Here is an 18145-nt window from a genome sequence, read left to right as displayed (position 1 = left end):
TGTGGCGTATGCTGGTGTTTGTTTTATGATCTAGTGCTTGGAGATAATTATTCCAATTTAGTGTTTGCTGCTCTGATATTTTATTGTTTATCTGACTGTTAAGTTCTTGTATTTGTTGTATGGTGTCTTGTTATACGGTGTCTTCTTCTTACTGTTACTGTTATGGTTCCAGGCTACTCTCAATATGAGCCTTGTGAACTACAAACTGACCTGCCCTTCATCTACAGTTCACCATCCTCCAATCAGAAGACAGGAGGGAGCTGCAGGAAATCTGAGTTGCACACCAAGCAGTACTGGTGTCACTCCACAAAGGCATCTCTCTCCGGCAATTGCCACAGAGCAGCCTATAAAAATACAAATACTATGATAATCCAGGATTAACCTACTCATTCCTCAGCCCACCTGGACACAACATCCGGGGTGTGGTGGCAAGGTCAGCAAGAGCATAACATGAGGTAGGTGAGGCCTCCATGGTATCAAGGGAATCTGCACGGGACACAGTGGGCCAGGACCTGATGCGATTGTGAGATAGGTCCAACTGCTTCAGTCCAACTGGGTAGCAGCTTCCTGCACCCATTTCAGTCAACCTGCAGGCCATAATAAAGGCAGCTCGCATTATATATATAAAGGATGTTTTCAACAAAATCATAACAAGTACAAACAAGTGAGGGAAACTGGCAAAGCAGCATTATAGATATAAAATGAACTTTGATAAGCATTTTCTGTAACTAACTGTGGACTTCCTAGCAAAGAGGAACACAGAAAAAAAAATGCAACTAATAATAATGACTTACTGTACATAAGATATCACTTTATCTATGGATAAGACGAGGTGTGAAAAAGATGCAGAAGAGCAAAACTAATGATGAATGCATGTCAGCCCAAGATGGCATGATATGAGAAAGACTGCCATGAAGTATGGTACAGGAACCTTTAGTTGAAAGTACTGTAACAACAAAAAAATGAAATGAAGTGGAGAGAGTTTACACCCTTTCCCTGTCTAAATCATACCACATCAATAATACTATTTTTTTCTGTGCCCTCTTAAACAAAATTGCATAAGATATTGTTCCATGAACTCAAACCACAAAACCATCATCACCTGTTGTAGCTGAGATTAAGACGGTTGAGAGAAACAGCAAGGCAAGCGAGGCCAAGTGGCACACCAGTGAAGGCATTGTGTGAGAGGTTAAGGGACTGAAGGTTGCTCTGGGTCTCTTCTCCTGTTTCCCGCACACCCACAAGTGATTCCTGGATCTCCACTGCACCTGACCAAAGGCTGTGGTGTTTCAGGTCTCGGCGACGGCAGCACGTGATCACATTTCCATGCTTTCCCAGTGACAATACTCCTCTGCCAACATAGTGATGCCATACATGTAAAGGCTAATATGCTACTTATGAAGTAATTTACATAATATCACAGCTATCTGTCTGATAGAAATTTTCTTCCCTCTCTAAACTCCCTGACAGGGAATGGACACAATATGTGACTTGCTAAACTGTTCTATGCTATTGAATGTCATATTTATTACAAAGCTATACATAATGCCAGACCAATTTCAGCCTCATGAAATAATCATCAGTAATAAAAGTCAACACACTATTTCACATCAACTTCAACTTCATACACATACATATTCAACCTATAAAAAATAAGTGCTGTACAGAACACTTCATTACACTGAACTTCAGCTTTATCGATCTCTGTAAGTCTACCAAAAAAAACTTCAAATATCCTGAATCATGGGTCAATTTATTGAGATGATGCAGCCATCACACCAAATCAAAGGTAAATACAAAGTAATTTGGTATTTACATAATGCCAGACCAATTTCAGCCTCAAGATATAAACATCACTAATACAAGTCTATACAGTATTTCACATCAACTTCAACTTCATATATATACACATTCAGCCTATAAAAAATAAATGCTGTACAGAACACCCTGTTACACTGAACTTCAGCTTTATCGATTGTTGTGAGCCTACCAAAAAAAATTCAAATACCCTGAATCAAGGGTCAATTTATTGAGATGATTCAGCCATCACACCAAATCAAATATAAATACAATGTAATTTGGTATTTTTTTAAACTGCTCTGTAGTTTATCAATGACTGAAAATATTTAATACAGCAATCTCTCCACTATCCAATGTAATAGAGCCAAAGGCATGTCCGGAAAGTGGTCCTGTCCGGAAAGTGCTCCCGTCCGGAAAGTGGGCCCCTGGCTCCTGGACTGGTATTTAAGGACCCTAACCCAGCCTAACTTTGAAAGCCACCTAAATAACTCCCTACCAGACATGCATAGCACCTATTTAAACCTATTTAAGACCCTATTCACACCAATAATGGACATAAAGCATGAAATAAATGAAAAGGAACCAAAGAATGAGGAATTAGAAGTGACTGTACCTCAGCCAGGGTACTTACAACACGTCTGTGGCCACCTTCTCTAAGGCTTTGGCAGTGGTGAAAATGCTCTTGAAGCACGTACGGTAATCCAGTGTTGTGCTGCACTTACAGTAATTCTTTGCACTGTGAGTTATAATTGTTTAACACTGCACATTGTTAACTGCACCATGCCAGTTTCAACTGCCAGTTTGCACTCCACAGTTAATCCTTTGCACTCTAAATTCTAATTTCTTAACATTGCACAACACTGTAAATTCCTGTGTGGTCTAGTGGCGAGGTATTGCAGTTTATTCACTGTTTATTCACAAAAAACGAGCACGTGCACCATCCACTGCGATAAGCATCTACTCGTGATCGCAGTTAAGCAGTAACTGGTGGTGAGGGAGGAGCAGGGTTGTCAGATCAGAGCTCGGCCACATTACCACACTCCATATTTTCACTATCAAATTTAACTTTCATTACCTAATTCGTAAAGCTAGCATTTATTCTTCACAAATTATATATACAGTACCCTTGCATCCAACACAATAATATTGTCATGCACAGGTCCCGTGTTGGACCAAAAACGTGTTGGACAAACAACAGAGCTTATGGAGAAAAATTAATTATGTCAGCAACCCTAGGAAAAGTCACCCTAAATACCTACCATATACCTTTACATATACTGGTACTACTATAGTTATAATAAATGGTGCTGTACTATGAATGATAACTAACCTTTTAGGATAGTGTTGGTGGGCTTGCTGGGAATGGAAGGTGGTATCCGAGGCTATAGGTAGTCCTACTGGGTCCCTGGAGGATGGCTGCTGGTGTCACTAGCGGGTAATGACTGCTGCTCCTCCTCAACCTCCCTCATAAATCCTGCGAAACCACACTCAGAATCACTATCCTCATCCGCATCCAAGGAAGGTCCTGCTTCTGCCTGTCCTAGCACTCCGTAAGCCTTCACTGTTGCCAGGATCTTGTCTTGGTTTTTTATTATGGTCCTCACGCTGGCTTCATTAACATTGTAGGCCTTGCAATGTCCACTTTCCTCTCCCTTTTCTTCTTCCTCTCGATGATTTCTAGCCTGGTGGCCTGAGGGAGGTGCCGCCGCTTCTTGGGGTTTTCAGAAGGCTTCCTAGGCATCATGAGCAGGATAAAATGCAGTAGCAAGGGCAGAAAATGCAGTGAGAAAAAAGCACCTTCCAATGCGAATTATGCGACTGAGTGGCACTGTGGCAGGAGAAATTTAAACAAAACATCACATGAGAGCAGAAGCATTTTTGACTGGGCGACATCACAATCAAGTCACGATAGCGGGTGGGGGAGGCAACTTGATCAGAAGCTTTGATTGGCTGTCAGCATCACAGGAACGTCCAGTATGATCGTGTTGGACCGGGGGTGATTGTGCTAGAGGCGAACTCTGCGAATTTTGCCCACTTCTCGGAGCTCTGTGCGTGTTATGCTAATGCACCCATGTTACAGTAATTAAATTGTATTAAATCGTACTAATTTTTTGCTCTCCGTGCTGGACGCGAATCATGCTGGACAAACACATGTTGGACGTGAGGGTACTGTACAAGTGGAAATAAATGTAATCACTCTCCTTATAATTAACAGCATGTTGATCATTTTCACGCTATGTAGGCTAGCAGATTAATCAGATACAGTAGACAATCCACCATCTCCATCCTGTGTATCCTCATACATGTGAAAAATCCATCTGGTAATGCATTATTCTGATTCATTACCAAATGAAGTTTTCATTACCAAATTGGTCCACATTTGGTGATGAAAAATACCAAATGGCAACCCTGACAGGGGAGGGGGGAGGGGGGAGGAAGGAAGGGGTGAAGGGGCCGTGGTGTAAACAGCTGTTTGGTGCCGCGCAGCAATTTCAAATTACGGGTGGGAAAAAAATTGGATTTGGGGGGGATTTTTTTTTTTTTTTTTTTTTTTTTTTTTTTTGGGTTCCGAAGGTCCAGGTCCACAATGTCCAGTAAGTGGGGTGTCTGGAAAGTGGGCGTCCGGTTAGTATAGGGATTAATGTATTTATCTATACACATCAAGGTTGCTGTTGTTGATCAACCCCAAGTCTGTCTGGCTGAGCAAACAGTACCAAGGTAAACAGTATAAACCTACACAAACTGAAATACAAGAGTGAACATTTCTGTTTAATATCCAATGAACAAGATTTGGTATAAACAGAACCTGAGGTCACTGCAGTCCCCTAGCAAAAATCAGCTATGTAAGTTTATCTGCTATATCATCAGGCATTCCCTCCACTTTTATCTAAAAATGTTTCATGGCTGCATATTATCAATCAGCCCCAGTTAAACATCAGGAATGAGTTTCCCTGACTGCAATTCAAATTAAACCTCTTGTCTGACCACACTAGGCTATTGACTGAGCTAAGAGTGATTACAGATCTTTGTAAGATTAGAATTAATACGCTGTACGAAATCTGTCCGAAGAGAAATAAAACTTTTTAAATAGTGCTACAACTAGCTGGCATAGCATGACTGCAATGGGAGAGCTGTGTAGTGGCAATTTTGAGCTTCAGTCTAACACTAGCCACATCATGCCACATCACTTAGTCATCAAGGTAAACGTGCTTGAGTGAAGGTGTGTTTAGTGTACTTGACAAATTTTCATCTATTTCTTCTAGCATCTGAAACTGGCGACCTTTCAGGATGGATTTCAACTTCTGGAACAAAAAAAAAGTCTGCAGGAACCAAATCCAGTGAGTAGGGTGGCTGGGAGATGATAGTCATTTCATGCTTTGTAAAAAAAAAATCATGGATAAGGAGCAACACGTGAGCAGATGCATTGACATGATGCAGCATCCAGGTTTTGTCTGTCCATGCCTCAGGCCTCTTCCTTTGCACTGCCTCTCTCAAACACTTCAGGACGTCCAAGTAAAACCCTCTGTTGACTGTCTGACCACCTGCATCAAACTCATGATGAAAGATGTCTTTCCAATAAAAAAAAAAAGACAATAAACAACTCCTCCACACTTGAGTGACTCCAATATTCCTTTTTTGGTCGAGGTGACGATGTTCCAACCCACTGCAATGACTGCCTTTTTGTTTCGACATTGCTGCCATACACCCATTTTTAATCATGTTACACTTTTCAGAAAGTTTTCATCAGCATTTAAACAATCAAATAGCTCCTGACTGACTGTGACATGTTTCTCTTTTTGCTCATCTGTCAGCAGACATGGCACAAATTTTGTGGCAACACAATGCATCTTCAGGTTTTTGGTTAAAACTGTGTGGCACGAACTTTTACAAATGCCTACTTCTTCAGAAACTTCACAGAAGTCGGGTGACAATTTTCACAGATCACACAGAACACACTTTCCTAACGTGACTGTCGTCTCTTGATGTGGAAGGCCGTCCAACTTTGGGATCGACTTTGGTGAATGTTCTTCCCAATTTGAACTGCTGGAACCACTTGCATATGGCTCAAACAATCCTGTCCATATGCCTGCTGCAACATCTGAAAAGTCCCCATGAAAGTTCTTGCCACTTTGAAGCAAAACTTCATGCAAATACATTGCTCTTCAAGATCCTTCTTTATTCAGCTTGCAACAAATTGCCAAGTGCACTGAACACAGGTTCACTCAAGCGTGTGTACCTTGATAACTAAGTGACAAGGCATGATGCAGTTAGTGTTAGACTAAGCTCACAGTTACTTCTACAAAGTGCTCCCCTGTGATCACGCAATTCCGGCTAGTTGGTGCACTATTCAAAACATTTGGTTTCTTTTCAAACTGAACTCATACAATAAAATGGTATTCAAAAATGACATCTCTTTATTTTCAGTTTATCCACAAACCTGTTATCCTGTTTTCTACGATAGGAATATTGAGACATTCAAGTAAAAAGCAGTCAGTCTTTCATTCGGCGGTGATGCACCACTTATACTGGGCATCATTATATTTTAATTATTATACAATATGACTATCCATCCCATCTATCATTCAACCCATTGTTGCTCCATCAGGAGTATAGAGACCCAGGACAAGGCTACTCAGTCCAGACATTAAAGGTGTGAGTGACCAGTTGCTCGTCTGTACAGAACTACAAGAGCTATAAACTCCAACTACCTCTCATGAAATACTCTTATGTGCCACAAGTGGTTGGAGCAATTTAACTCATTTGATCACCAAGTGTGTAAGAAACTGTGTTAGGGCAACAATGCTGATGCGCAACATCCAAACAGAGTATGAAATTCCACCCTCAATCTCCCTGTCCATCCCTGAGTTCCATGGGTGCATCAGAGGACTGTCTCATAAAGGCAGACAATGCAATATCTGTACTCAAGTGAAACAGGCCAATGTCAGGTGACATGTCATATAAATGGCCAAATAAAAATACTGCTCCATAAAAGTTATTTACCCTTATACCTATTCAGTACTGTGCTGCACACTATTCTGACCCAACTAACCTAGTGTCAGGTGTCTTGCGCCTAGCAGGAGAGGACTCATCCATGGGATCATCAAGGCTAAGCTGCAGGTCACTGGTAGTAGAGGACAGACTCTCTTCATCACTCACCTCACTCACTGTCTCTGATCCTACACCTGCCAAGTGCACAGTGCAAATTAATGAACATTACAAACAAGAATGATTACATGGTCAATAATCTTCTATTCCACACAAGAACTGTAAGCAACTTCAAACACAGAACCACGCTGCACCCTATTATCTTTGATAAAAAGTGCAGTACTGTATGCAAGTATAAAAAGTGCAGTACAGTATGCAAGTACAGTGCAAGTCTGGTTACTGTACTCCAAGACATGAAATAGTGAAACACTCTGCAAGCAATGAAAGTCAGAGGATAACAGAAGAGCAGCATAATAAACTGAGTGACATACACATACCATATTTGGCTGGTACCATCAGAGCTTAAAAGATAAATATCAAGCTAAAATTAAAGGCTAAATAGTGGTAGGTGGGGGTGTTCACCATTCACTCAATGAAGTGCTGCTCTCAGGTGATTGCCCTTTCCTCTCTTCCTTCCTTCCTCTTCTGTCTTTCTTTCCTCTTTCTTCTGTCTACAGGTGACTCTACACTGAGTGACAAGCCAAATGGTTTCCTGTACACCAGGAAACTATTTACTACGCTGGGCGGCAACCATACAACCAAATTATGGCACCTGGTGGTTTAGTGGGTAACTAAGGTGCTCCAATTGGATTGAGCCTGGGAAGGGTTATATCCAAGGGGTGGTTGGGATTTGTTGCTCACATAATGCCACTCAGGGATGAGTGAGGCTGGTCACTCTATTCTTAAAGGTCAGGACCAACTTGCCTAGCCCCAGGCTCCTCTGCTTCTCATGGGGCAACACAGGATTGGGTGATGAATGAATGAAAAAATAAATTACTGAACAAATTATAAATACAAAAAGACATGCACTTACCAGAGTCATGTGAATGATCATCAGGTCTAATGGGTAGCTGCGAGAGAAGATTGAGTGAAGCATTAACCTCCCTAAGCTTAGGTGCTGTCCACAGCTTGTAGGGAAGTGATGACAGTTTGTTGTTGGAGACATCGAGGAGCTGCAGTGCTGGTAATGTAAATAAACCATCCGGAAGGGAGTCTAGTCGGTTATCCTGAGGCAAACAAAAAAAGCTTTAGCAGGTACAGCTTTGTCTAGCATGGACTTGTATACTGACACAAAACTTCTTAATTGCTTACTGGCATTTACACTCTATCTACAATACAAAGAATCTGCAGATATACAATATTCATAATACTGTAGCAACATGTGAGGGAGGAGGCGATGTAGGCCAAGGAGATGGTGGAGAGATATGGTGGATGAGTGTGTGAGGAAGAGAGGTTTAGAAGTCGGTGAGTCTAGGGAATCGACAAGAGACTGAGCTAGCTGGATGAATGTTGTGAGGAGAAGTGCATGATCAGGGATTTGGCACCCCTTTTTAACGTGGCAGTGTCCGGACTGACTCTACTGGATACATTTATGTGAAGCTACACAACATGGTGAATGTTTCTGGCGTATTCGATAGAGCCAGGATTCTGGGGGCTTGAATGATGAGTGAATGGAAGCGTCGCCCAATGGACTGGACAAACTTGGGCTGTCTGGACATTGCTACTCCTCACCCTGCCCTGGGATGGGAAAGGAGGTCCGGATGATGATGATGATGATGATGATGATACTGTACTTAGTAAAATAAAACTGCATACAACTTCATTAATCATAGATACCGTACTTCCTTCATCTGTACATTTGTTTTCTATATTAGTTCTGGATCTCCCATTCTCATCCCATCATTATTGGGGATAAAAAAGATCTGTATGATGATGACAAGACTGTACTTCCTTCACTAATGCAAGAAAGCCTTTGTTTAATCACACTTGTTCTAATGCTGTCCGCAACAAGGAGAGGGCCTATAAAAGGTACCGGAGCCAACCCATCCCTGAATCACATCTTTTATATGTTTCTGCCCGGAATCGTGCTAAGTCTGTTCTTTGCTCTGCTAAAAATAATCTCATCTGTACTAAATGCTCTCAATTCTCCAACTTGAATTCTTTCCGCTCCTTCTGGCACCTTGCCAAAAACCTTTCTAACAACTTTACCTCATCATCCTTCCTTCCACTTTTCTACTCTGATGGCTCTGTAGCTATTTCTTCTACTGATAAAGCAGATCTCTTCGTTCAGACTTTCTCCTCCAATTTCACCTTAGACGATTCCAGTGCTGTTCCTCCATCACTTCCCCCCTCTGACTTCCTCATGGCTGACATTAAAATTTCTTCAGCTGATCTATTTTCTGCCATCACAGGCCTCAATACTAATAAGGCATATGGGCATGATGAAGTCCCTCCTCTTGTTCTCAAGAACTCTGCTTCTGTGCTTACACCCTGCCTAGGCAAACTCTTTTGCCTTTGTCTATCAACTTGTACCTTTCCTTCCTGCTGGAAGTTTGCTCTCATTCAGCTAGTCCCAAAGAAGGGTGACCATTCCCAACCCTCTAACCATCGTCCAATTGCTTTAACATCCTGTATTTCAAAAGTTTTTGAGTCAATTCTTAATAGAAAAACCTTAAAGCATCTTTCCTATCACAACCTTCTTTCTGATCGTCAGTATGGGTTCCGTCAGGGACGCTCCATTGGCGATCTTCTCACCTACCTTTCAGTCTCCTGGTCATCCTCCTTTCAGGACTTTGGCGAAAGCTTTGCCATTGCATTTGACAACTCAAAGGCTTTCGAAAGAGTCTGGCATAAATCTTTAATTTCCAAACTGCCCTCTTATGGTTTCTATCCTTCTATCCGTGCCTTCATCTCTAGCTTCCTTTCTGGTCGTTCTATAGCCACTGTTGTAGACGGCCATCGTTCTTCTCCTCGATCTATCAACAGTGGTGTTCCTCAGGGCTCTGTCCTATCACCAACTCTCTTCCTTTAATTCATCAATGACCTTCTAAGCTGTACATCTAACCCTATCCACTCTTACGCTGATGGCTCCACCCTTCACCTTTCCATTCGGTTCCCACAACGTCCATCTCAGCAGTTACTTCAACAAACAAGGGATGAGGCTATGGCATGCCTAATGTCTCACTTGGCTCATATCTCTGACTGGGGTAAAAATAATCTTGTTGTTTTTAATGCATCAAAGACTCAATTTTTGCACCTATCAACCCGACAAAATCTTCCACAGGCATACCCACTAACGTTTAATAATATTCAGTTTAATCCTGCATCATCCTTGAACATGCTTGGGGTTTCATTTACTCGGGACTTATCTTGGAAAGATCATATTACATCTCTTGTAAAATCTGCTTCCAAGAGATTAGGTGTGCTAAGCTGACTCCGTTTCTTCTTTACCCCTGCACAATTGTTGACTCTATACAGGGGTTTTATCCGCCCCTGTGTGGAGTACAACTCTCAAGTTTGGGGAGGCTCCCCACATAAAGATCTTCTCAACAGGGTGGAGTCAAAGGCTTTTTGTCTCATTAACTCTCCTCCTCTTACTGACTCCCTTCAACCTCTGTCTCTTCACCACATTGTTGCATCTTTATCTCTTTTCTACCGTTACTTCAATGGTCATTGCTCCTCTGAACTGTCTGCTTGCATTCCTCCACCTCTACGACGGGCATGTAGCACCTGTCTAGCAGCAAACTCTCATCCCTTTTCTGTTCAACTCTCTAATGCAAGAGTTAACCATTACTCCCTGTCCTTCATTTATGCAACAGGTCAACTCTGAAACTGTCTCCCTCTGTCTGTATTTCCTGCTTCCTATGATCTCCAGTCTTTCAAACGCAGTGTGTCCAGGCATCTCGAAATGATCGGATCTTGAATTTGGCTCTCTCTTGTATTTTGTTTTTCTCTTGGAGGGGACAATAACTGCATGCCTGAGGCCTTTGGTTCCTTCTTCCTCGCATTAAAAAAAAAAAAAACATGAAAACATCTGTGATTAAACAAGCTGGCTCTCTGTCCTCCCAAAGACGTATCCGTGACTAAATACATATCCACGACTATCACAAATCCCAAATTTCCCAGACGAACAATTACAAGTAGGCAGTCAGATTGCCACTCCAGTTTAGTTTTTGTTTGTAAGTGCAAGAATAGGAAGGTCCACTGAGTTAATGTCTGCACCATCAACATTTTGTATTTAACTGTACACCAAAATCTTTTAAAGGCAAAACTATTATTTTCTTAACTCTTAAAGACTGCTTTTTTCTTAAACTACGTTCCACCCCAGCTGCAATTCGGGGTTAATTATTTAACTTTTATGAAGGTTAAATTTTTTCTTATAGATTTGAAGAGCTTGAATTTACACACCTGAAAATGCCAGTCTCAGTCCCCTAGGCCTAATGGTTACTGCAAAACTGCCCATCAAAGATTATATAATTCCCCTGTGGTAGTAAGAGAGAAAACAAAACAAAAATCAGTGGAAACCTAATTTTTGCTAGAGAAGCTTACCAAAACCAATAAGTGTAAAATATGTTCCTATTGATGAAACTAGTTGTAAGAGTCAGCATAAAAAAAAAAAAAAAAAAAAAAAAAAAAAAAATCCACCTGAAAACTTTGGCAAAAACCTAATTTTCACCAGAGAATCTTACCAAAATCAATGAACTCAATGTAAAATATGTTTCTGTTCATGAAACTAGGTGTAGGGGTTGCTAAGAATAAATTTTTTTTTTTTCCGAACTCAAAAAATTTGGCAAAAACTTAATTTTCGCTACAGAACCTTACCATTATCAATGAAATCAATGTAAAATATGTTTCTACTGATGAAACTAGGTGCAGGAGTCACCATGAAAGTTAAAAAAAAAAAAAAGCAAAAAAAATTTGGTGAGACAGACACAGGCCAATCATGGCAGAGAAATTCCTGCATCATATTAAGGACAAAGGATAGGGAGAGGGGAAGGTGGATGTGGGGTGGGGGGTCTCTGGTGGGGGTGAGGGGGGATGCGACACACCCTCAATGTGGGGGAGGTGGTGTGAAACTCACACAGCGCAAGCAAAGCAGGGCACTGCTGTGTCATTCGATATATAAGGGAGGGGGGGTGGAGGGAGGTGAGGCTTGAGTGGGGGTGGGGGGGCATGAGACACCCCCCTATGGGATGTAGATGTGGTATTAGTGAATAGTTTGGGTGGGAGGGGACATAGCAGGCTGTATCCAATCTGCAGAGGGAGGTGGAAATGTGGCTGGGGGAGGTTCCCTCCACAGACCTGGTGAGGGGGTGGGATCTTCCTTCCCATCACCTCATCCCCAAGTTTTATTTGGGTAGGAACCATTTACATCATAAAAGGGGCTGGCTTAGTGCTCAGCAGTTTTTGACAGACCTTCTACGATCGTCAGTTATAGGACTCTACATGGCAAACTTGCAAACTTACGAGAGTCAGTCATGGTACTTTGGGTATAATCACATCCACCACCCAAACTGATATCAAAATCTACTAGAGCATCATAATTCACAGTGTTTTCAAAGAATGCAACTCACTCCATGAGGAACTACAGCATTATATCACTGTGGCAGAAGCAGGAATTTCTTAGTACAGTAATCCCTCGATTATCCGATGTGATAGAGCCATTAAGGCGAAGGTTACAAAATGAATTTTAATAAAGTAGTGTGCTGTACAGTACTTACCGCCCAGTGAATGGCAGACAAGCTTCGTAACCCACTAGCCTCCAGCTGGTGTACAGTAATCGCATGTGTTAAACACCAGATCATATTCCCACAGAATACATGAAATGGTCCAACCCGCGTCAACCTTGCTCAATATCTCACGCTTCTTCTCCAGAGTCAAAACATTCCTCTTTCATTTCTCGGGTGGTGGGGGGACCGTCATCACACATACGAGAATGCCGCAGTAGAAAATCAAGGCCTAAAGAAGGTAGGAAACCACCAATGCAACAATGGAAGCTGCCACTGTTACAACTCAACCAAGCACATCCACACTTGAGAGAGAGACAAAGGCGGGAAATGAGGTGCAGTACTGCCATGTGAACACAATGTTGTCATATCTCTACCCATGCTTGGCTATGAGCACACAAATAAAATGCGCCAAACTGACCTATAAGTGGAAGGATCATTTTCGCTTAGCCAGGCAAATGTTGCCATGTGGCAGCAACACTGGATCTGTCATACATCAAGGCCTCAGGGAGCGTCCGAGTAATCTGGCCGGCCAGGAGACTTTGACCATTCGGTAGGGAGGCGGACAGCCACGTGTGCCTGTGAGCATCCAAGTGATCCGGCAGGCCGAGGGACTTTAAACATTCAGTGAGGAGGAGGACGGCCATTTTTGCTCAGCTTGTGGGTTAGAGTCTGTATTACTCACACACGACTGAAAGCGTCCGAGTGATTTGGGCGGTCAGGGGACTTTTGACTATTTGGTGAGGAGGCAGACAACCATTTTTGCTCAGCTGGTAGGTTGTGGTCTATTACCCGCACATGGCAAAAGGCTGGCCAGCCACCCAACCAATTTTTTTGAATTTGTAAGCTGCCCAACTGGTGATGTCAAAAATTTTATGTTTGGATACAGACAAAGAAATCCGGATACTGCCATAATAGAACCAAGGCCTAACATTTGCATACAGAGCATCCGGATAATTGAGTGATTACTGTATCTGGCATCAGTGTTAGGGAATGGTTAGAGTCAATCCCATAGTGTACCCTACAAGATACAGGGACCCAAGGCTAGGTTTCTGCGGTTAAGATCATTTCACTTAAGGGACGATGGCCAGTCTACCCTCTCTGGTGCTATTACATCACTAAGAACTTACAGTCACCTCTTTGGGATCAACCCCACGCACACTGAGAGGGTCACCACTCTGACTACTGCATTCTGATCACTAGACCACCAGGGTTAGGCTTACACAAAATGGCCAAAACCTAGAATACATGGCCCCAAAAAGGTAGCCATCAGAGTTTAGGGTGTAGGACTTGAGAACAAAACACAGAAGAAAATCAAACATGATGAAGAAGGAAAGAACAACCAATAATCAAATCTAACCTGCAAATGAACTTCCTCTAGCACTGATACAGGGCCAAGAAAAAGTTCCTTTTTAGATCCTCTTCTTGGAAGAGTTACCGTCCCATCAACATACTGTCCAATATTGATAGGCAACTTTTCAATCTTGTTCTGTGCTGCATTCAATATCTGTGGTAAAAAAGATACAACAGAGTATATATATATAAAAGGTCTTGATATACCAGTAGTATATAAAGTTAAATCACCTATATCTTGAAATCATGAACATTCTTCAGCATGGATATACACTGAAATTACTTTACCATGGAAAAAAAAAAAAATTATAGGGTGATATTACCATCATCTGTCATTACTACTATGGAACTGAGCAACTGTAAATTCCAGTACAGTAAAATAAACAATATTAGCACAGCTATACATAAAACTTATTCCCTGAACATATGACACAGTCCCTTAACAAACCTTCAGACTGGGCAATTGAAAGATCATGTCAGGCAGCTGGGTGAGAGCGTTATTGGAAATATCAAGACGGGTAATGGCATAAAGGGCGATCACCTGATTGCGTGGACTAAGCCTAAGCTTAGGATTCAAGTTCACTGATGCATCCACCAGCCACTGGTCCTGTGGGATGATATATAAAATACGCTAGGGTAAACATAAGGAAAGTATTATATCAGCAAAAACAATCATGAGAAAAAGAATGTTTCTTAATTTTAAACATTATTAAAGAAAAAAATACTGGTACTCAGAAACTAAAGATGAATACAATGGGGGCAAAAAAGGCACTACTGGTATAATATACATACAAACACCTACACAACTGCTCATACAAAAAATTATTTAATCAAAAGTATCACAAGATAATCTAACCTTTATATATGAAAGACATCGTTGTCCATGCCAGTTGATCATGACAGGTGTAGTAGGAGCTAGGGAGGTGTACACCCCACCTACACTCCCTACATTCAATGAGCTGAACTGCTGGTTTGGCTTTATTTCCAATGCACGCTTGTTTACCTTGAACTCTGGGTCAGGGTGGGCCTGCCATGGGAATATTAAATAAATTTTTAAGTTATCATCATCATCACCATCATCATCATCCACACCTCTTTTCCTATGTAAGGATGGGAATGAGGCAAACACATCATTAACAGTCATTCCTACTCTGTGTGCTGATTAAAAAGAACAACAATCTGATATCCCATTAAAAAAAATTTTCAAGAAGACAAAGGAGGAATTGCTGGCAAGTGGAAAAAACAGAGAGGAGGCAAAGCACAGGAAAGAATGTAAGTTCTACATTTCTCTCTCTCTTTTTTTTTTTAATCACACACAGCCCAACTTTGGAATGATTATATATATATATATATATATATATATATATATATATATATAGAGAGAGAGAGAGAGAGAGAGAGAGAGAGAGAATTATTATGCCAGGTGGCCTTTTTCAGATACCTTGTTGTGTCATGACCTGACTGACTTAGTTCCTCTATGCATATTTGCCCCAACACACTTTGCGACATCTGAGCCAAGCCCATGGAACTCACTGACCAGCCCATAAAACAGGGATGCCCATGCATACTTAAAGAGGAGCCAAATTATATAATGTACTTAGCAAGATATGGCAGACCACACTATAGTAATAATGAGATGAAGTGACACAAACCTTAAAAGACAGCTGTGCACAATCATATGCATATGTTTCAATGTACAACATGAATACTAAAGCATTAAGAACTGCAGTCAGCCCATGGCTTGTGTGTCTCAAATTCTGTTACACATCTAGCCTGGTTGTGCATAGACACTGAAGCTGGGCTCTACTGTTACTGGTCATAAAGAAACTAATGAAGTGTGGAATTTTATATAATCATCATCATCATCTAATCCTGTGTTGCTCCATGAGGAGCATAGGAACCCAAGGCTAGGCAAGTTGGTCGTTTCGTTTCGTTTTCGTTTTTAAAGGCTCCAACATGCTTGCATGTGTCGGCCTTGGTCACCTAATGGCGGCTCTCCACGCCGCACGATCCATTGCAGCCTCCCCGCTCAGTCCCCCAACCTCAAGGTCACACTCAATGACCCCGTCCAACGCCTTTCCCGGTCTACCCCTCACAACCCCACCCCCAACATCAACACTTCTCACCTTCCTCACCCAATTATCATCCCCCACCCCCTCCACACGCCCAAACCACCCCAATCTACCTCTCCCCACCACAACACCAACACACTCCAGCCCCATCCCACCCCCCAACCCCCCACCCCCAACCCCCCCACCTGACATTTAAAATGAGAGTGATCAGCTTCACTAATCCCTGAGCGGCATTCTGTGAGCAATAAACCCCAGCCATCCCTTGGACAGAAACCTGCACAAGCTCAATCCGACTGGAGTGCTTTAATTATTGCCCACTAAACCACCAGGTGCCATAATTTGGTTATATGGCTACCACCCAGCATAGTAAATAGTTTCCTGGTGTACAAACTAGTTATAATAGGTACAGTATTCCAGTGTATGAATACTAAAAAAAAAATAACCTAGGAGATGGAAAAAAAAATTGCAGGTAAGCCATATTCAGCCTGTTGGTCACTAGTTGGGTAACCCTTTCACAAGCCTTCTCTGTAAATGTTAATATCTCTTTTACACATGTCTCCAAACCCTTCCTTATCTGTATATCATACCCTTTACAAGTGACCAAAGTTTCCTGACATTTTTGTAAATGCTGGAAGTGGTCTATATGTAAAACTAGAGAGTTTAGAAGTGTTATGTATATGTGAGTCAACTTTGTGTTTTGCTGACCTCACCCAGTTCCTTTTATGTGCACTCCTGAACATTCATGACAGGATATATTGTAAACGATACCACTCTCAAATACCAAACCTCCAAGACCTGGAAGGGTGGCGTCTTCGTCATGGGTCTACCTCCCAGAGGCTGTCGAAGAGAAGAGGAGGACAGCATGGGGGCCAAACCACCACAAACCCCACCGGCACCTCACGGGGCTCGAGTACCTGGGAGTGGCTTCGGTCGCCCGGGCAAGTACCACATCTCCCATCACAACACACACAACAACACCGTTTTTTCTACACCGAGAAATGACTCCGCGGCTGTCATTTCTCGACGACTTCTTCTAGCCGGGGACATTAACCCTTTAACCGCGGGTGTCATTCCAGAATGACATTGCAAAAACTGGACCAAACCGCGGGTGTCATTCTCGAATGTTTGTGAATATTTTGAATACCTCGCGTTTTTTTCATGCGCCAATTGTTTCAAGGGAGAGTAGCTATTAAGTTCTTTCACTCCTGCCGACTCCCACCTCCCTCCTCCCCCCCCTGGGGCCCCACCTCCCACCCCCTGGGCACCCCACCCCACCCCGGACCAAACACGCATTAGTATCTGTCCAGCTGTGTGAGTGAGAACACTGCTGATGTGGAAGTGAAGTGCAGGCAATTACAGTGCCTTTTACCTGCCTCAGTGAACACAGAGTGGGTGTTTATCGTATGTGCAGTGTTCATATATGTTTATAGTATTATTATCAGAATGAGGTTGGCATTTGGTAATGGTGTATGAGCGAAGGTAATGGTGTGTGAGCGAAAAATAGTGATTTTAGATCGCTCACTTCTAATGGCACTGCCCATCCAGTGATAGTCAACGAAATCATGAAACCTACTGTACATCATTGCAAAGCCGAAGGTTAGTACTTTCTAAGGGTACCTTATTTTTCGCTCTAGATTTATTCTGTGCAGAGTTATAAAGGTTTAAAGTTTGTTTACATTTTGGTCGAAACCCCCGCGGGAGAGGACAGTCGGGGCAAAACAATGCCCGCGGTTAAAGGGTTAAGAGCAATCCAGGACCCACCAACAAATGCATATGTCCAACATGCTCAAAACCTATCACGTCGAGCCGACAGACAATGGGTTCAGTTCAGTGCAATTCCTGCAAGAACTGGACCCATTACACCTGCACAACACTTGCATCCAGAAAACATTACACAAACACCTGGACCTGCTCCTTATGCTCCTTCCCCCCACCCATCAATGCCCCTTCCAATCCTACTCCTACTTCCTTCACACCTCCACAGCCAAACCCACCGACCCTTCCCGCACCATCCAGTCCCCCAACTCCTCCCATTCCAACCCATCCTAATCCACCTCAACCCTTACCTCCAGCACAACCTACTCCTACCCCTTCCCCTCCACCCACACCACCTCCCCCCCGTGCTGCAGCAGCCAACACACATCGCACACACAACATAAACATCCTTCAGTTAAACATAGATGGCATAAACACCAAAATATATGAACT

General features: G+C 42.4%; 1 protein-coding gene across 1 annotated transcript in view; it reads right to left on the bottom strand.

Annotated features, from left to right (window-relative positions):
* The window catches only part of Lrrk (Leucine-rich repeat kinase), a 540691-nt gene that overhangs the window by 184588 nt on the left and 337958 nt on the right, over positions 1-18145 (bottom strand). The window contains exons 9-15 of the mRNA XM_080286185.1: positions 14722-14892; positions 14314-14472; positions 13873-14019; positions 7820-8012; positions 6851-6983; positions 1103-1351; positions 403-587 (exon numbers count right to left, since the gene is read on the bottom strand). Of these exons, the coding sequence (XP_080142311.1) occupies positions 403-587; positions 1103-1351; positions 6851-6983; positions 7820-8012; positions 13873-14019; positions 14314-14472; positions 14722-14892 (1237 nt within the window). The remainder of the gene's footprint in view (positions 1-402; positions 588-1102; positions 1352-6850; positions 6984-7819; positions 8013-13872; positions 14020-14313; positions 14473-14721; positions 14893-18145) is intronic.

Source organism: Coenobita brevimanus, chromosome 14 (assembly GCF_032717465.1).
Source record: "Coenobita brevimanus isolate Jiangsu-jjx chromosome 14, ASM3271746v2, whole genome shotgun sequence".
Lineage (NCBI taxonomy): Eukaryota > Metazoa > Arthropoda > Malacostraca > Decapoda > Coenobitidae > Coenobita > Coenobita brevimanus.
Note: the sequence above shows the minus strand (reverse complement) of the source record. Positions and strands in the feature narration are given on the sequence as shown.